This window comes from Neofelis nebulosa, chromosome 6, assembly GCF_028018385.1.
Source record: "Neofelis nebulosa isolate mNeoNeb1 chromosome 6, mNeoNeb1.pri, whole genome shotgun sequence".
NCBI lineage: Eukaryota > Metazoa > Chordata > Mammalia > Carnivora > Felidae > Neofelis > Neofelis nebulosa.
Window position 1 is genome coordinate 40,790,203 of NC_080787.1, and position 20,081 is coordinate 40,810,283.

General features: G+C 39.0%; 1 protein-coding gene across 3 annotated transcripts in view; it reads left to right on the forward strand.

Annotated features, from left to right (window-relative positions):
* Nucleotides 1-20,081, forward strand: part of DNAH8 (dynein axonemal heavy chain 8) — a 335,701-nt gene that overhangs the window by 191,748 nt on the left and 123,872 nt on the right. For all 3 annotated transcript variants that reach the window (XM_058733804.1, XM_058733802.1, XM_058733803.1), the window contains exons 60-64: nt 1,268-1,431; nt 2,156-2,348; nt 3,733-3,855; nt 5,396-5,526; nt 9,867-10,020. In XM_058733804.1, coding sequence (XP_058589787.1) covers nt 1,268-1,431; nt 2,156-2,348; nt 3,733-3,855; nt 5,396-5,526; nt 9,867-10,020 — 765 coding nt within the window. The remainder of the gene's footprint in view (nt 1-1,267; nt 1,432-2,155; nt 2,349-3,732; nt 3,856-5,395; nt 5,527-9,866; nt 10,021-20,081) is intronic.

Consider the following 20,081-nt stretch of genomic DNA (forward strand, 5'->3'; position numbering starts at 1 on the left):
AATGATTGTTTGAGTTGCCAATAGCTGTCATCACAGTGGTAGTCTTTTACAGCAAAGTGGCAGTCTTTTATAAGCAATGTTCACACAGCCTTTATTTCTGCATATTTATAATATAATTTTACATGTTGGTGAATAGAATGAACATTTTAGCTGCAAATGGAACTGAGCAAAGAGGGAAATTGAAGGATAATTGATAAAATAACACTTGTCTTCATTCTGTCTTCCCTGGCTACCTGCTGTCTTAACATACACTGTGAATTAGCCTGTAAAAATAATGCTATGAGCTCACTGGGGTACTTTTTCAATGTAGAAAAGGCGTATATCATGAATAGGTCCTAGAGAAAGCATATGCTATCCTGAACTAATCTTGCAGAGAGTTTACTTCGTATCACCAGTATTGTTTTCACATTCAAAAATGATGCTAATGGTGTCAATTACAATCTTTACCCATGGCTAGCAGTGCTTCCCACACCTAGTACACCTCAAGTTTATCCTTTAACAGGTATCTCTCCGTACAAGAATGTATCACTGTTATAGCTTTGCCTGTTTGGATTCTGAACTTGGTAGAAATAATAAGTGAATTAGCGTTCGAACAAAGACACAAACACAACCCAGAAAAGCTACCTCATCATTATAGCTACATGTCGGACTTACCTGTCAACTTATTATAGAAAAATAGATATTTGAAGTCATGTTGATTGAGTTTATATCTCCACAGTGAAATCTAGATTATGATATTCAAATATATTGGGAGAATCCAAATATACTAAAGACCTTAATGGAACCTGTGGAAATAGTCCTTATTGACTTTAGAAGTGAACATTCCTTGTTCTTAACTGCAATGGCAACCAACTCACATTCAGTTCTTTTTTTTTATGGCATACTTCCATATACACATTAATATGGTTAACAATGATTAGTAATGATTATTCCCACAACTCAAATAGTTGGTAAGAATTCAGGGGAAAGTGACTTGTTCAAAGCCACCTCGTGGTGATAGAACAGGCATTGGAATTGTCATCTAGAGTGTTATTCTTGCATCGATCCTATTCAAGGACTTATGGTCTTTGAAATCCTATGCAGGTTTATTTATGATGTGTTTTTCTCATCAGTGCTGTGACAAAAATATGAACTTACTCTTGGTTTATTTATTCAGCCTATTTGATTTAAAATAAAATTTGTGAAATGAAGTAGTTCTGAAAGCAGTTCTGCTTTTGGTTTTATCTGAAAACAAAACTGAGAGCATTATGTTTTTGTCCACCTCTAGGTGAAGATGCTACCAACTCCTTCTAAATTTCACTACATTTTCAATCTTCGAGATCTTTCCAGAATTTGGCAAGGAATGTTAACCATAAAATCCGAGGAGTGCGATTCGATATCTGTTCTCCTATCGCTTTTCAAACACGAGTGCAACAGAGTAATTGCAGACAGGTGTATATTACAGCACTTGAATTTAAATGTACTATATAAGAAGTTGACACTGTGAGCCTAATTCCTGAATCACCTACTCAAATAATTAAGAGTATTGTCTTCATTTGCTCTGGGGCTTGTGAAGCATTGATGTCATTTCCCACCTGCTGGTCCCCTTGAAAAATGCTCTGCCAGTTTGCTCCAGTATTATTTCCACAGGGTATCTTTTCAAATCACCACATCATCAGAGACTTGGTAACATTCAGAGGCAAATTTTAGTAGTGTATATTTTCTAAAACGTTTGAATTCCATGTAGGTTTTACTTGGTGAAATCTGGGACATAAGCCGGGTCATTGTTCTGAACCTCAGCTTCCTCCTCTATAAAACATGGATGGTAATGCTGGTCTTACAAAGCATGGGGAATGGAGGATTCTGGAACTAAAGCCACTTGACAGCATTCTTGGTAAAATTGGGTGATGCAGAGAAGGGCATGGAAACCCAAAAGTCAAGTTCTAATTGGAAAGAGGGTTCAGAGGAGCCTGAGATTGATCAAGGAGAGATTCTTTGCCAGTATTTTCTGTAAGTAATAGTCAATGTTATAACTCTCTTGAATGGAGTTATGTCCTTCCTGTCTGTGATGGAGGTGCAGGATAAGGCCTTAGAGGAGGTGGAGGGAAGTTGGACATGTTCAATTAGGAAAGATGCCTTTATATTTTGCATTTTTCCTCCTGCATTTTTATTTCAGATTTATAACTTCTGAAGATGAGCAGTGGTTTAATATCCATCTTGTTCACGCCATTGAGGAAAATATTAGCCCAGATGTGGCATCTTACATCCTTCCCGAACCATACTTTGTAGATTTTCTCCGGGAGATGCCTGAACCAACTGGTGACGAACCTGAAGACACTGTGTTTGAAGTACCCAAAGTTTATGAATTGGTATTTATTTTTGCCTTTTAAAAGAGTTTTTTGACCACTCACCCAACTAGATATTTCTCCCTACCCCAGAGTCCCACCATGGAGTTGTTGTAACTTCTTCATTAGTTATATGTTGTGATTCATGTCATCATACACCAAGTAAAATATTTCTTTCAGTGAAATTTAGCAGCAATCCATTAAAGTCAGGTATAAGACAAGGATGCCTACTATTATCACGATTATTTAATATTATGAAAGTTCTAGACAATGAAACAAATTACCTATCAGGAAAAAACAAAAATATTGTTTGCAGATGATAGGATTATCTCTTAATATAATGTAAAAGAACTTGAAATCTGTTTTAACCACTAACAATTGAGTAAGATGACCAAGTCTAACATAAATATCAAACTCAACAACTATCCTCTATGCCAGAGGCTGCCAAGTTACAGTTGATGGGCTAAATTCAGTCCACTGCCTATTTTTTGTTAGATTTGTGAGCTCAGAAGGGTTTTTACATGTTTAAATGGGTGGGAAGAGAATCAAAAGAAGAATGATATTGTGTGACACGTGAAAATGATTTGGAATTCGAATTCAGTGTTCATCCCTGAAGTTGTATTGGAACACAGCCATGCCGATTTGCTTACTTATTATTCCCGAGGACCACTTTTACACCACGAGGGTGGGGACAAATCATTGTGACAAACCATATAGGCCACAAAGCCTAATTCTGCCCTTTATAGAAAAAGTTAGCCAATTCTTGCCAACAATCACAAGATAGAAAACATAACATCAAAGTACTTCATTCAACAGCAACAAATATGTAAAACATCTAGGACTAAACATGATCAAACTTGACTTGATTAAGTTAGAACATCATTCTCCCTGAATTAATATATAGGTTTCATGAAATTTGAAACGGGACTCCAAAAAGATTTTTTAAGCGGGGTCATAAACAAAGTAATTCTGAAGAGTTAATTCAAAGAGTTAAATGGGGGAGAAAAATTTACGAAACAAGTACATGAATATTCAAAACCATTTGACCACATCAACAATGTAAAACTTCTGTGTATTTTTAAAAATCCATAAACAATATTAAAAAGCAAATATAAACAGAGAAATATTTGTTATATTCCAATCATAATCCCCAGGGATAGGAGTTGGTGCTGGGGTTTTTGAAGGGAAAGGTCAAGGAATGATTCCATATTGGAAACCAGTTAATGCAGCGAGGTTTTGGGCTTCTGAAAATAGAATTAACCAAAAGTCAACAGAATCCATGACAAATTTTTGGAAATCCATTAGATTTTTTAAAAAAAATTAGAATTACTTTCGAGTGCCTTTACAAGTTCTGCTTTCATGGATTTTGGCTCTTAAGTATTGTTTTTCTCTCTCTCTCTACCCACAGGTACCATCCTTTGACTTCCTGTCTGAAAAACTCCAGTTCTACCAGAGACAGTTCAATGAAATCATTAGAGGAACATCTCTTGATCTAGTGTTTTTTAAAGATGCAATGACTCATCTTATTAAGGTTCTAACTATTGAGTATTTGCTGACATAAATAGATCATGTAAAAGCTTAGTAAATTTCACGATAGATGTTTTGAGAGAAGAAATGTGTACTATCAGGTAGTATATAGAAGAGCGTCGTTAGGTTGAGTCCGAGCACTGTCTCAGAAAACAAAGGCTTAATCACAAACCCCTTAGCTGAGTCCACTTACACGGCAGCAAACGTTGGGCAAATTGACAGGTTTTGTGTTCAGGGCTTTTGACACCTTGAGTTTTCTTTCTAGAAAGAAAGTAAGTTGCAGAACTCTGTGAATAAATCGTCCTTCCCCAAATTTTATTTTGATATAATGAGAATCCTGTTCCCCATGGAGGAAAAGTTGCTGCTTTTAAAAATCAGTTTTATGATCGGCTTACAGATTATTGGCAAACTGATGGGGAAGGGGTGAGGCAGGTACACAGGAGTGGTGTAAAAACAGAAACCAATTGGAGGCAACACCCAAAGGAACATGCTTTGATTCAAGTCTGAAAGGCTACAGAAAGGAGCTGTTTGTTTGTATAATTTATAAATTGAAAAGGGGTTTCCCCAGGAAGTCAGAACAGAGGAGGGAGTTTTGATAAAGACGAGGCAGCTTACTCTGTATTTATTATATGTTTGTCTTTTGCAAAGTTGGTGAATTTCCAGATGTCCTAGGGCTGTTTCACATTCATTCACTCAACAAGTAGTTATTGAGTACTCTCTGGCAAGGTCTTGGGGACCTGGGACCCTATTATGGTGCACAACCGCCTACGTGATTAACATGTTAAAAAATATAATGATAAAATTAATATATACCAAAGTGTTGTTACTGTCTGCCATCTGTAAAACTTGCATTAAAAAAAAAAAAAGGTCTTTAGTGGTGATAATGAATTTAGTGATCCATCTGGACTTTCATCTTAATCAGTAATACTAATGTAAAAGACAGCTTTTTAGCAATGTCTTCAATTGGCCTACATAAGATTTGAACAATTCCAGCCTTATTCTTATTGAGGAAATCAGCCATAGAAAAGCAACACAAGACTAAAGGCCATCTCTCAGTCTTTGTCTACAAATGCCTTTCTGCCCCCCTCCCCCTTGTAAGTAGAATTTTGGTACTTAAATTTTTTTTTCATTGGCAGAGGTACAATAGAGGTGATATTCATTGTGGAGTGAGGTGTCTATATAGGTCAGTGTGTTAGACTGAATAATAAGCAGACAATTCTAAACTTCTTTCTGTGGATTGGGAAGAGCAACTCCATCATGCATTGAGTCTGAAAGAAATAAAATTACACACACACAGAAAATAGCTTTGAAATAGGAGATAGGAAAGCCAATTTGTTCTCTCTTTCATGATGTACAAGGAAAGAATTTGAGTTGAATAAATCAATATGAGACATTAATTTAAAAAACTCTGACATATCTCATTAAAGGAAAAAGTCTAATGTTGTCTACAAGCATATCGCCAAAGTTTGGACTCCTGTAGAGTGCAAGCAAATGTAAACAGCTAAATTCTATTTTTAAAGAAATACTATTTTATTTCAAAACAGATCTCACGAATAATTCGAACATCATGTGGAAATGCATTGCTGGTGGGTGTTGGCGGTTCAGGAAAACAAAGTCTTTCTAGACTGGCCTCTTTTATCGCTGGATATCAAATATTCCAGATTACATTAACCAGGTAAGATGAAATAAAACACAGCAATATGTTTTTCTATCATTAATTTCTCTGAAGTAAAATGTATTTTTAAGACACAACAATTTGGTGCATTTTTTGAAGTTAACTTTTTATTTGAGTGCAATGTATTTAAGGAGATGTACACAAACCACGGGTGTCACAAAGTAAATTCACCTGTGTCGTTAGCCTAGAAATGAAGAAATAAAACATTAGCACCCCATAAGTACCCCCCACATCCTGTCCCAGTCATTACCCTCCCAAGGTTAACCATATTCTGACTTCTAACCCCACTGATTAGTTTTACCTATTCTTTTTTTCCCCTCTTTTTTTTTAATGTTTATCTATTTTTGAGAGAGAGACAGAGGGTGAGAGGGGGAGGGTCAAAGAGAGAGGGAGACACAGAATCCGAAGCAGGCTCCAAGCTCTGAGCTGTCAGCACAGAGCCCGACGCAGGGCTCGAACCCACGAACTGTAACATCATGACGTGAGCTGAAGTTGGTCGCTTAACCGACTGAGCCACCCAGACACCCCTAGTTTAACCTATTCTTGAACTTTATATCAATCAAATGCTACGGGATCTACTCTTTTCTTGTTGCTGGTATTATGTTTGTGAGATTCATCCATGATGCTACATGTACCAATAGTTTGTTCATTCTTATTGCTGTATAATCTCCCACTTGCTTACATACTACCACAATTTGTTTACCCGGGATTTTTTGGCAAGTGGAGCTGTAATGAATATTCTTGTACATGTCTGGGTATGCCCCCAGAGATAGAATTGCTGATTATGGATGGAGTACGCATACATTCTGCTGTAGTAGGTCTGAGGAATAGTTTTTCCACAGTGGTTCTGCCAGTTTACGCTTCTACCAATGGTTCATGAGAGTTTCAGTTGCTCCGCATCCCGGCCCACCTTTGGACTGTGAGCCTTTTTTCATTTTAGTGATTCCTGTGGATGTGTGGTGGTATGTCACCGTGGTGACACCGTGTCACCGTATGTCACGCGGATCCCGTGGTTAATACCGTTGAGCACATTTTCACCTCTTATGGGCCATAAGACAGCCCCTTTGGGCCTGGACAGCCTCTTTTGTGAAATGTCTGTGTATGTCCTTTGCTTTTTTTTTTTTTTCCAATTAGGGTGTGATTCTTTCTTTTACTGATTTTTTAGGAGTTCTTTACAGGTTTTGGATACAGTTCCATTGTCAGAGTGTACATTATAAATATCTTCTCTGAGTCTTTGGCTTGCCTTTTCACTCCCAGTGGATCTTAATTTTAGTGAAACTTCAGGTGTCAATTGTGTCCCTTTATTTTAGTGATCTTTGTATTCTGTTAAAAATGTATTGGTTTACCTGTGAAGATATTCTGTGATTTCCTTCACATTTATGAATAAAATACACTCCTTTAACATTTAGAACCATAACCCATCTAGAATTTCTTCTCTCTTTTTTTTTTTTTATGTTTGTTTATTTCTTTTTTGAGAGAGGGAGAGAGATAGAGGGAGGTGGGGGCAGAGAGAGAGAGGAAGACAGAGAATCCCAAGCAGGCTCAACACTGTCAGTGCAGAGCCTAATTCAGGGCTCCATCCCATGTGAGATCATGACCTGAGCCAAAACCAAGAGGAGGACACTTAACCGACTGAGTCATCCAGGTGCCCCTAGAGTTTATTTTCTTTTAAAGTCTGAGGTAGGAGTTAAGATTATTTTTTTATGTCAAAAAAATTTTTTGATGTTTATTTATTTTTGAGAGAGAGAGCACAAGTGGGGGAGGGACACATAGAGAGGGAGAGACACAGAGAGAGGGAGACACAGAATCCAAACCAGGTTCCAGGCACAGAGCCCGACACGGGGCTCAAACCCACGAATGGTGAGATCATGACCTGAGCCAAAGTTGGACGCTTAACTGACTGAGTCACCCAGGCACCCAAGATTATATTTTTCAATATAGATATCCAATCATTTCAACTGCATTATTGAAAAGGTCATGTTTTTCCTAATACATTACAGTGTCATTTCTTTCCCATTAATCAACTGATTGTGTCTGTGACTATAGTCTATTCCACTGATTTATCTATTTTTGCACTATTACTGTTTTTTTTTAATTCTACCAAATATTTATTTATTTTTTATTTATTTAATTTATTTATAATATAATTTATTGTCAAATTGGTTTCCATACAACACGCAGTGCTCATCCCAACAGGTGCCCTCCTCAATACCCATCACCCACCCTCCCTACCCTCCCACCCCCCATCAACCCTCAGTTTGTTCTCAGTATTTAAGAGTCTCTTATGATTTGCCTCCTTCCCTCTCTGTAACTTTTTTTCCCCCCTTCCCCTCCCCGCTGGTCTTCTGTTAAGTTTCTCAAGATCCACTTATGAGTGAAAACATATGGTATCTGTCTTTCTCTGCCTGACTTATTTCACTTAGCATAACACTCTCCAGTTCCATCCACGTTGCTACAAATGGCCAGATTTCATTCTTTCTCATTGCCAAGTAGTATTCCATTGTATGTATAAACCACATCTTCTTTATCCATTCATCAGTTGATGTACATTTAGACTCTTTCCATAATTTGGCTATTGTTGAAAGTGCTGCTATAAACATTGGGGTACAGTGCCCCTACGCATCAGCACTCCTATATCCCTTGGGTAAATAATTTTACTGTTTTAATTAGTGTAGTTTTAATACATCTTGAACAACCCTGCTATTCTTCTTCAAGGTTGTCTTGAATATTTGGCCTTTTGTATTTCCTTATACATTTTAGGTTCACAGTTTACACACGCATACCTCCCTGCTGCCAAAGAGGTAAAACATTTAACAAGGTACAAACTACAAGAGCACTTAAAAGAACAAAACATCAAATATCTAGAGATTAACTTGTATTAAATCACTTGTCAACCTCAAGAAATTGGGGAGATTTCACACAGAAGATGGATTTCTGACTGTTGAAACAGTTGGAAGCTCTGGCACCACTGTGCCGATGTTCCCGGGTGGCTGGGTCTGAGTAGCAGGTGCTTTCCTGCATGGGACATGCAGTCCTCCCAGTTCCCCAGAGCGCTAACTGCAGTTTGCCTGTTTTCTGTCTTCTTGACGTTCTGGCACTGGAGTCTTGCTGACTGCCCCTCCCAGGGTGAGCCGGTTCTCAGAGACAGCAAATGGCTGGCCCAGTAATGTGTGCCTTTCATAGGTCAATCAACCAATCCAGGGCTCGTGCTCTGGACCACCACCTCGGTCTGGCGACACCAGGAAGCAATATTGCTCTGCCCTAATGACTCCTTTTAATGAATGTCCCCCCTGGGAATTATCTTGAAAGGGATGTATGTTCTCTTTTTGATGGGGTTCCTTTTGTCAAAGTCTACAAGACGTTTTCCTGTAGTGCCACCCAGAATGGGGGGTAGCTGGTTCTGCTGGTTATTTTTTCACTCAAGTGCACTTAGCTGAATCATCTCTAATGCTCACAGCAGCCTTTGCAAACAGGTATCATCTTCATTTTGCAGAGGAGGAAACAGAAGCTGAAAAATGTGAAGGAACATTTCTAAAGATGCAGAATGGGGATTTGAACCCTGGTCCTTCTGATTCCACTGCCCGTGGTCTTTCTGGCTTACTTGAACTCCCTATTACTTGCACTGTATACTTCCTTCGAGTGAAAATGTCTGTGTCATCAATTTACTCATGAGGATTTATACACAACACTTCAGAAAATGTCTGCTTTATTTCTGCACATCATGTCACCTCCAGTAGCATATACATGTCATAGGAAACAGAGTAAACAGAAAAGCAAAGACCAGGCTCTCCTTGTCATAATCTGTAACTACATAATTATACCATTTCTATTATTTATACTGCATCGCATAACACATCTTCTTCTATAGGCTGTCTGTGCCTCTAGCCTCTTAATGCGATGTGCAAATTATCACTATATATAATTTATCACTAATTTTATTTATAATTTATCTTGACTTTCTTCCCAATCCAACTCATCCAAGTTTCAGCTTAGTTTCAGATATTATACGTATATTCACTTGGCCAAAATCTGATGTGGAAGACTGTCACCTTGCAGAGAATAAAAATCCATTTCTGAGTTTCCAATTGCTCTTCATGAGTCACTTCTGGTGAATTCCCATTTCTCACTTCTCAAGTTAAATAAGACATATTTGTTTTGAATGGTAATATATAGCTATTTCACTCTAATCTCTGTGGGTTTTTTTTAGCAGACATTATTACTTAATATCTCTTGGAACAGGTACAGATTATGCTCTAATTACCATGGGTTATACTGTGTTTTGAAATAAATTATGACTGTACCGATATTTTTTATTTTAATTATTCTACCGCCCTTTTTAGGTCTTATAATGTGAATAATCTGACAGAGGACTTAAAAGGTCTGTACAAAGTTGCTGGTGCTGAAGGAAAAGGTATCACCTTCATCTTTACTGACAATGAAATAAAAGATGAGGCATTTCTAGAATATCTTAACAACCTGCTATCTTCAGGGGAGGTAGGTCTCAAAAGTAGAAAGGAAAGCTCTTGTTTAAAAGATGTAAATTATATTTGAATAGAAAAAGTAACAACCCTTCAGAGGTGAGGCCATTTAACATACACTTTTCGTTTTAGAAATGATTAACGTACAAGATTTGGTAGATTTTTAAAAAACTTCCTGTGGAATTAATGCTGCCCACGTCCAGATTTTGTGTGTGTGTGTGTGCTTTGGTCCATTTTAAATATGATTGTGTATCTATTTCATCAGTCTTCAGTTTGGTCCTATAATTTATTTTATTTTTTTTTAATTTTTTTAACATTTATTTATTTTTGAGACAGACAGAGACAGAGCATGAACAGGGGAGGAGCAGAGAGAGAGGGAGACACAGAATCCGAAGCAGGCTCCAGGCTCTGAGCTGTCAGCACAGAGCCCGACGTGGGGCTCGAACTCACGAACCGCGAGATCATGACCTGAGCCGAAGACGGACGCTTAACCGACCGAGCCACCCAGGCGCCCCTAATTTATTTTAGAAGGACCGAAAGTATCTAATAGTCAGGAGTATAAAAGAGATGAAAATATTCTGCCAGCTCTCAGTAGATGTTTGTGTCCCCTTTTCTGACACCACCTTTATCAGCACTTCCATGATCACTCACATAGTTGGTGCTTCCTTAGAAGGGCTCATGGGACTCAGCATATAGTTGTACTCTTGTCTAAGATTTATTACAGCAACACAGCAAGGATTCGTGGCCAGATCAATAAAGAAAAAGACACATCATGCGGAGTCTGGAGAAATCCATGTGCAGCTTTCCTAATTTCTCACCAAATGAGCCCTACAGAGTGTGCTTCACCTCCAGCAGTGAGATGGGTAACACATGCACTGTGTTTCTGTTCTGGGAAGCCTGTTTGAGATTCAGAGTTCAGCAGTTTTATTGGGGGCTCGTCTGGCCATCACTCCCTGCCTAGACACAACTGCCAGAATTGCAGACTCCCAGAAGGAGAGCACATATTCACCATCTATCACAACGTTTGTATAAATAGTCCAGGCACAGAACAACCGTATCAATTAGTAATGGAGGAGACGTTCTAAACCCAAGGTCCCAGATGCCGACCAAGTGCTAGCCCTACAAGCACACTCTTCTCAAAATCAGGCCCATGGTGTCAACTCTTCCCCGCGCCATGGTGTCCATCGATGCTTGCTGCTGCATAAGCTACTTAAGTACCTTGGAGAGAGGACTTCTGCAAGATGGTGGCATAGGAAGATCCTGAGTTCACTTCCTCCCATGGAGGCACCAAATCTACAGCTACATATGGGTTATTTCCCTCTGAAAAAGATCTGAAAACCGGATAAGCACAACAAAGGATAAAAAGACAACATCAAGACAGGTAGGAGGGGCAGAGACATAATCTTGCCAAAAATATCACCCTCAGCGTGGCAACATGCAATAGGGAGGGATCTCACAAATATGGAGCTTCTTCTGGACCAGTGAAGGGCTGGTGCCTCACATCAGGCACCCCAACCCCTGGGCTATACACCAGAGAGACAAGCCCCCAAAACCTATGGCTTAGAAAAACAATGGGGTTAGAAGAAGAAGAAGAGGAAGAAGAAGAAGGAGGAGGAGGAGGAGGAGGAGGAGGCAAGAAAACCAAGAGGGCTGACATCCAAGGGACTCAAAGTGCTATAGGAAACTGAGGTTCTCCTTTTAAGGGGCTCCCAGATAGTCTGTTTGCTGGAGACCCAGCAAACAAACAAACAAACAAACAAAAAACACCAGCAGTTTAAACAATGCCTGGATTATATGTGAAGGAGGTTCATTTGCTAACCTTAAAGTATCCACTGGACAGGCAGGGGACAGTTGAAAAGTCTCCCCAGCGATGAAGTTGCTGGCAGATGCCAGTTTTGCACTTTCTACCTACCCTGCTTGCACAGGTGAGCAGGCTTGGACAAGGCACCCTCCTGCCACCTTGCTAAGACACGTAGGGGTGAGTGGGTGGTCACGATACTATCCTGCTGCCTTTTTGAAGTTGGAGAGCATGGGTGGTTGTGCCACTCCTCTGCTCTCTGGCTGGAGTAGATGAGCAATGAATGCAGCATTCACCTGTTCCCTAGGTAAGGTCCACAAGCATGGGCAGTAGTGGTCACTCCATCACTCCCTGGATGGGGCTGGCAAGTGCAAATGGTTGAAATATTCTCCCACCCAGTCTAAAGCTGGTGCACACACTCGGACAAGGCACTCACTAACTGCAGTCCTGAAGCCCATGGGAGCATGCAGTCAAAACATTTTCCTACTGTCTTTCTGAAGCCAGCAAGTGTGCGCCTCTTCTACACTCTCCAGCTGCCTAGTTAAAGCCAACAAGCACAGGCGATCCACGTGGGGATGCCCCTTGATTTCCTGATGCCCGTGGCCAAGGGGACTGGCTTTTCTGAGCTCTCCGGGAACGTAACATTGGAAAGACAGTTCCTGGCAGGCCGCCACAACCAGGACACTGCACAGACAGCAGACTGAAACACAACCCCGGTCTTCCTGTGAAAAAGGCCTATTAGCCTGGAGCTTCCATCAGCTGGACAGGCTTTAGCTTTCCCACACAGCTAGAGGCTGAGGAGACACTGGCAGGGAATATAAGCAAAAGACACCATCCTTGCACAACCCCTTGGCCTTGCTAGAGCTCGATGAGACCTCCCAGAAAGGAGCTTATATGTTTGTCTGGAGCCCCAATTTTTTCAATCTAGAGAGACCTCCTGGTCTGGAGGCCAGCAGGGATTATGATTGTGGCCCTACAGGACTGCCTGTATTTGCATCCTTTATTTTTTTTTAAATTTTTTTTAATGTTTATTTATTTTTGAGAGCCAGAGAGACAGAGCATGAGCGGGGGAGGGGCAGAGAGAGAGGGAGACACAGAATCCCAAGCAGGCTCCAGGCTCTGAACTGTCAGCACAGAGCCCGACTCGGGGCTCGAACTCACAAACCGCGAGATCACGACCTGAGCCGAAGCCGGACGCTTAACCGACTGAGCCACCCAGGCGCCCCTGTATTTGCATCCTTTAAAAGCTGCTGCCTGAGGGCCTAGCTTCTAATCAGCCTGAAACCAGGTGCTAAATGAGATTCCTCCCCCTTGGAACACTGGCTGGTCTTGGTATACCCTCAAGAAGGACATATCAACAATAAATCAGTGGTTTAGATAATAAGAAACTTTTGTGAGACAACCAAGAGCTAGGGCAAGGTTGAATGAGAAGGTCCACACCTACATAAGACCACTGCTTCAAGACTGGGAGGAATATCTCTTTTGCCTCATAGAAACAAACACAGAGAGCCAAGCAAAATGAAGAAGCAGAGAAGTATGTTATAAATGAAAGTATCTCAGAAAAATACCTTAAGTGATATGAGGATGAGTAACCTACCTGGTAAAGTGTTCAAAGTAATGGTCATAAAGATGTTCACTGACCTCATGAGAAGAATGGATGAACACAGTGAGAACTTTAAGATATAGACAACATAAGAAAGTACCAAACAGAAGTCACCACCCATGCTCTCCAACTTCAACAAGGTGGCAGGATAGTACGTGATCACTCACTCACCCCTACCTGTCTTAGCAAGGTGGAAGGAGGGTACCTTGTTCAAGCCTGCTCACCTGTGCAAGCAGGGTAGGTATAAAGTGCAAAACTGGCACAAAACAATAACTGAACTGAAAAAATACACTAAAGGGGTTCAGCAGCAAACTGGAAGAAGCAGAAGAACAGATCAGTGAGCTGGAAGACAAAGCAATGCAAATCACCCAGACAGAGTATCAAGAAGAAAAAATAATAATGAAGATAACTTAAGGGACATATGGGGCATCAAATGGAATAATATGTGAATTATAGGGGGCCCAATGGAGAAGAGAAAGAAAAAGGGGGGAAAATTTATTTGAAGGAATAATGGCTGAAAACTTCCCTAACCTGGAGAAGGAAACAGACATCCAGGGCCAGGAAGCCAAGAGTTCCAAATAAGATGAACCCAAAGATATTCACATCAGGACATAACATAAAAGGTTAAAGATATAGAGAATCTTAAAAGTAACAAGAGAAAAAACAAATTGTTACATACATACATACATAAAGTTACCAGCTGAGTTCCCAGCAGAAACGTTACAGGCCAGAAGTGAGTGGCACAGTGTATTTAAGGTGCTTAAAGGAAAGAAAAAAATTTCCCACCACGAATACTCTATTCAGCAAGGTTACTATTCAGAATTGAAAAAGAGATAAACAGATTTTCAGGTTAGTGAAAGCTAAACAAACTCATCTCTACTAAACAAGCTTCATAAGAAATGTGAGAGGGACTTCTTTAAGCTGAAAAGAAATGGCACTAATGAATAGCCAGGAAGCATACAAAAATAAAAATCTTACTGGAAAAGGTAAATACATAGTAGAGGGGTTGGGTTAGTCACTTACGAAACTACTATGAAGGTAGTAAAGGTAAAGGTAATAAAATTAGCTAAAACTATAATCAGTTAAGGGATATAAAAAGACACAAAAGGTGACATCAAAAACATTAAATATGGGGGGAGGTACTAAAACTAGAATTTTGGAATGTGTTCAAGTTTAAGTTTCTATCAAGTTAAAATAGACTACTATATAATGAAATGATACAATGAACCTCACAGTAGCAACAAAGTAAAAACTTACAGTAAACATTCAAAAGAAACTGAGCAAGGAATCTGAACCTAACACTGAAGAAAGTAATCAAACCACAAGGGATGAGAGAAAGAGAAGAAGAAAGGAACAGAGGGGAACCACAAAAGCAGCCAGAAAACAATTAACACAATGGCAATAAGTACATATCTATCAAAAACGACTTTAAATGTAAGTGGACTAAATTATCTAACTAAAGACATGGAGTGGCTGAATGGGTTTTTTTTTTTTTTTTTTTTTTTAAAGACCCATTTATATGCTACCTACAAGAAACCCAATTCAGAAGTTAAGGACACAGACTGACAGTGAAGGGATGGAAAAAGATATTCTATTCAAATGGAAGTGAAAAGAAAGTCGGTATAGTTCAGGTCAGACAGAATAGACTTTAAACCCTTCTTTAAAAAAAAATTTTTTTTTTAACGTTTATTTATTTTGGGGACAGAGAGAGACAGAGCATGAACGGGGGAGGGGCAGAGAGAGAGAGGGAGACACAGAATCGGAAGCAGGCTCCAGGCTCTGAGCCATCAGCCCAGAGCTCGACGCGGGGCTAGAACTCACGGACTGCGAGATCGTGACCTGAGCTGAAGTCGGATGCCCAACCGACTGAGCCACCCAGGCGCCCCTAAAAAAAATTTTTTTTAATGTTTATTTTTGAGAGAGAGAGAGGGAGAATGTGAGTGGGGGAGGGGCAGAGGGAGAGGGAGACACAGAATCCGAAGCTGGCTCACTCTGAGTGGTCATCACAGAGCCCGATGTGGGGCTTGAACTCATGAACTGTGAGATCATGACCTGAGCTGAAGTCAAATGCTTAACCGACTGAGCCACCCAGGCGCCCCAGGACAGAATAGACTTTAAAACAGATCGTAACAGGGGCACCTGGGTGGCTCAGTCGGTTAGACGTCCGACTTCGGCCCAGGTCACGATCTCACGGTCCGTGAGTTCGAGCCCCGCGTCGGGCTCTGGGCTGATGGCTCAGAGCCTGGAGCCTGCTTCTGATTCTGTGTCTCCCTCTCTCTCTGCCCCTCCCCCATTCATGCTCTGTCTCACTCTGTCTCAAAAATAAATAAACGTTAAAAATAAATAAAAATAAATAAAACAGATCGTAACAAAAGACAAAGAAGGCACTACATAATGATAAGAGTCAACCCAGTAAGAGGATATGACATCTATGTATGTGTCATATGTATGTGAACAACATAGGAGCACCAAAATATATTAAACAAATATTAACATGCCTAAAAGGAGAAATTGACAGCAATACAATAAAAATAGGGGACTTTAACACCCCACTTAACATCAATGGATAGATCATTCAGATTGAACATCAGTAAGGAAACATCAGCCTAAACAATACACTAGACCATGTGGATTTAATAGATATAGAACATTCCATCCCAAAACAGCAGAAAACACTCTTAAGTGCACATGGAACATTCTCCAGGATAGATAATAGGTTAGGTCACAAAACAAGTCTTAATAAATTCTAGAAGACTGAAATCATATGAAGTATGTTTTCAGACCATAATTGTATGATAGTAGAAATCAGTTAGAAGAAGAAAACTGGAAAGACAGTAAATAGAGATTAAACAACGTGTTACTGAATAATTACTGGATCATAGAAGAAATCAAAGGAGAAATTAAAAAAAAGACTAGAGACAAAGGAAAACAGATATACGACACACCAAAATTTATGCACTGCAGTAAAAATGTTTTTTAAAGGGAAGTTCATAATAATACAAACCTACCTCAAGAAATAAGAGAAATCTTAAATAGACAATTTAACTTTACACCTAAAGGAACTAGAAATGGTGGAGGGGAGCTCAAAGTTAGTAGAAGTAAGGAGATAATAAAGTCGGAGTGGAAATAAATAGAAACTAAAAAGAAAATAGAAAAGATCAATGAAGCTAAGAGCTGGTTCTTCGAAAAGATAAGCAAAATGGACAAGCCCTTCGCTAGACTAAACAAGGAAAAAAAAGAGAGAGAGAACTCTAATAAATAAAATCAGGAATAAAAGAGGTAGTTACAATTGATACCAAACAAATTGGACAACCTTAGAAGAAATAGGTACATTTCTAGAAACTTACAAGACAAAATCATGAAGAAATAGGAAATCCAAATAGGCTGATTACTAGTAAGGATGTTAAATCAGTAATCAAAAACCTCCTAACAAAAGTCTAGGACCAGAGGCTTCATTGGTGAATTCTACCAAACATTGAAAGAACATTTAATAGCTATTCTCCAACCCTTCTAAAAAATTGAAGAGGCGGGAACACTTCCAAACTCATCTGAGAAGGACAGACTTACCCTGATACCATAGCCAAAGACACCACAAGAAAAGAAAATTACAGACCAATATCCATGATGAGCATGCATGCAAAAATCCTCAGTAAAATGTTTGCAGACTGAATTCAACAATATGGTAAAGTGATCATATACCATAATAAAGTGGGATTTACTCAAGAGATGCAAGAATGGTTCAAAATCCACATCAATCAACCTAATACATCACATTGACAAAATGAAACACAAAAATTGTATGATCATCACAATAGATGCTTAAAAAAGCATTTGACAAAATTCAACATCCATTTATGATTAAAACCTCAAGAAGGTGGCTACAGCGAGAATGTACCTCAAAATAATAAAGACCAGGGGTGCCTGGGTGGCTCAGTCGGTTAAGTGTCCAACTTCGGCTCAGGTTACATATCCATAGCTAATATCATACTTAACAGGAAGTTTTTTGTCAGGCAAGAAAAAGAAATAAAAGTCATCCAAATTGGAAAGGAAGAAGTAAAACTGTCAGTATTTGCACATGATATTATATCATATATAGAAAATCCTAAAGACTCCACCAAAAAACTGTAGAACTAATACACAGATTCAGTAAAGTTTCAGGATACAAGAATAATATACAAACATTGGTTGCATTTCTACATACTAATAAAGAGCTAGCAGAAAGAAAAATTAAGAAAACATGCCATTTACAACTACATCAAAAAGAATAAAATACCTAGGAGTAAATTTGATCAAAGAGGTGAAAGACCTATACACTGAAAACTGTAAGACATTGATAAAAGAAATGAAGAAGATACAAATATATAGAAAGACATTTTCTTCTCATGGAATGGAAGAATTAATATTGTTAAAATGTCCATACTATCCAAAGCCATCTACAAATTCAGTATAATAGCTATCAAAACTCCAATGTAATTTTTCACAGATCTAGAACAAAGAATTCTAAAATTTATATGGAACCACAAAAGATCCTGAATAGCCAAACAATCTTGAAAAAAAAAAGAACAAAGGTGAATAAATCATGATCTCTGATTTTAAACTATACTACAAAGCCATAGTAATCAAAACAGTGTAGTATTAGCATAAAAATAGATCAGCAGAACAGAATAGAGAGCCTCAGTGGGGCGCCTGGGTGGCGCAGTCGGTTAAGCGTCCGACTTCAGCCAGGTCACGATCTCGCGGTCCGTGAGTTCAAGCCCCGCGTCAGGCTCTGGGCTGATGGCTCGGAGCCTGGAGCCTGTTTCCGATTCTGTGTCTCCCTCTCACTCTGCCCCTCCCCCGTTCATGCTCTGTCTCTCTCTGTCCCAAAAAATAAATAAAAAACGTTGAAAAAAAAATTAAAAAAAAAAAAAAAAGAATAGAGAGCCTCAGAAATAAAGCCATGCATGTATGGTCAATTTATGACAAAGGAGCCATGAATATACGATGCAGAAAGGACAGTCTCTTTAATCAATGGTGTTGGGAAAACTGGCTGAAGGAAACTGTAGCACTACTTTACATCATGTACAAAAGTTTAACTCAAAATGGATTAAAGACTTGAATTGTTAAGACCTAAAACCATAAAACTCCTAAAAGAAAATATAGGTGGTAAGCTCCCTGAAGTTGGTCTTAGCAATGATTTTATGGATTTGACTCCAAAAGCAAGGGAAACTAATGGAAAAATAAACAAGCAGGACTTCTTCAAACCAAAATGCTCTGCACAGTGAATAAAACAATCAACACAATTAAAAGGCAACTTACTGACTGAGAGAAAATATTTGCAAGTTGTATAACTGATAATGGGTTAATATTCAAAATACATAAAGAACCCATACAACTCAACAACAACAACAACAACAACAACAACAACAACACCCAAACAATCCTCCAGCCAGAGGATCTGAATATAGATTTTTCCAAAGAGGATGTACAGATGGCTAATAAGCACATGAAAAAAATGCCCAACATCATTGTTGGAGAAATGCAAATAAAAACCACTGCAAGATAGCACCTCATACCTGTCAGAATGGCTATTATCCAAAAGATGAGAAATAACAAGTTTGGGTAAGGATGTGAAGAAAAGGGAACCCTCATACACTGTTGGTGGGAATGTAAACTGGTGCAGCCACTTGGAAAACAGTAGGGAGGATCCCAAAAAATTAAAAATAGAACTACTTTGTGACCCAGCAATTCCACTATCTATCTGAAGAAAATGAAAACACTAATTCAAATAGATATATGCACCCTTATGCTCATTGCAACATTATTTACAATAGCCAAAATATGGAAACAACCCAAGTATCCATTAATGGATGAATGCATAAAGAAGATGTGGTATGTATGTATACACACACGTGCACGCACACACACACAGACACACACAAAGGGATACTACTCAGACACAACAAAAAATGCAATCTTGCCATTTGTGAACACATGGGTGGATCTTGAGAGTAGTATGCTAGGTGAAATAAGTCAGACAGAGAAAGAAAATGCTGCATGATTTTACTTATATGTGATATATAAAAAACAAAACAAAACCCAGACTCATAGATAACAGAGAACAGATTGGTGGTTGACAGAGGGAGGGGGACTTGCTGGGGTGGGGGTGGGGAAGACAGGTAAAGGGGATCAAGAAGTACAAACTTCCAGTTATAAAATAAAGAAGTCATGGGGATGTAATATACAGTGTTGGGAATATAGTCAATAACATTGTGTACCTTTGTATGGTGACAGATGGTAACCAGACTTATTGTAGTGATTATTACCCAAAGTATATAAATGTTGAATAACCTGAAACTAATATAATATTGTGTATCAATTATACCTTGATAAAAAAATACACAAACAGTAAAATAAAAAATAATTACTTCAGACCCAGAATTGTGTCAGAGAATCGGAGAGTACAGAGTGTCACTGGACATTTTAAAGAGACGATTGGAATGGTAGATACATTTTTGGTGGAAGCTATTTGAGCCAAGGGAAACAACATTTTCTCCTGATTAAACTGCTCAATAAAAAGTAGTATTCTTGGTCATCTCTGGCAAATGGAGGATTTTGACTGTGGAGATGCAGAAAGAAAATATGAAAAAAGGTGACACGTTGGGGGGAAAAAGGACCAGATTCTGGCAGTGAATTG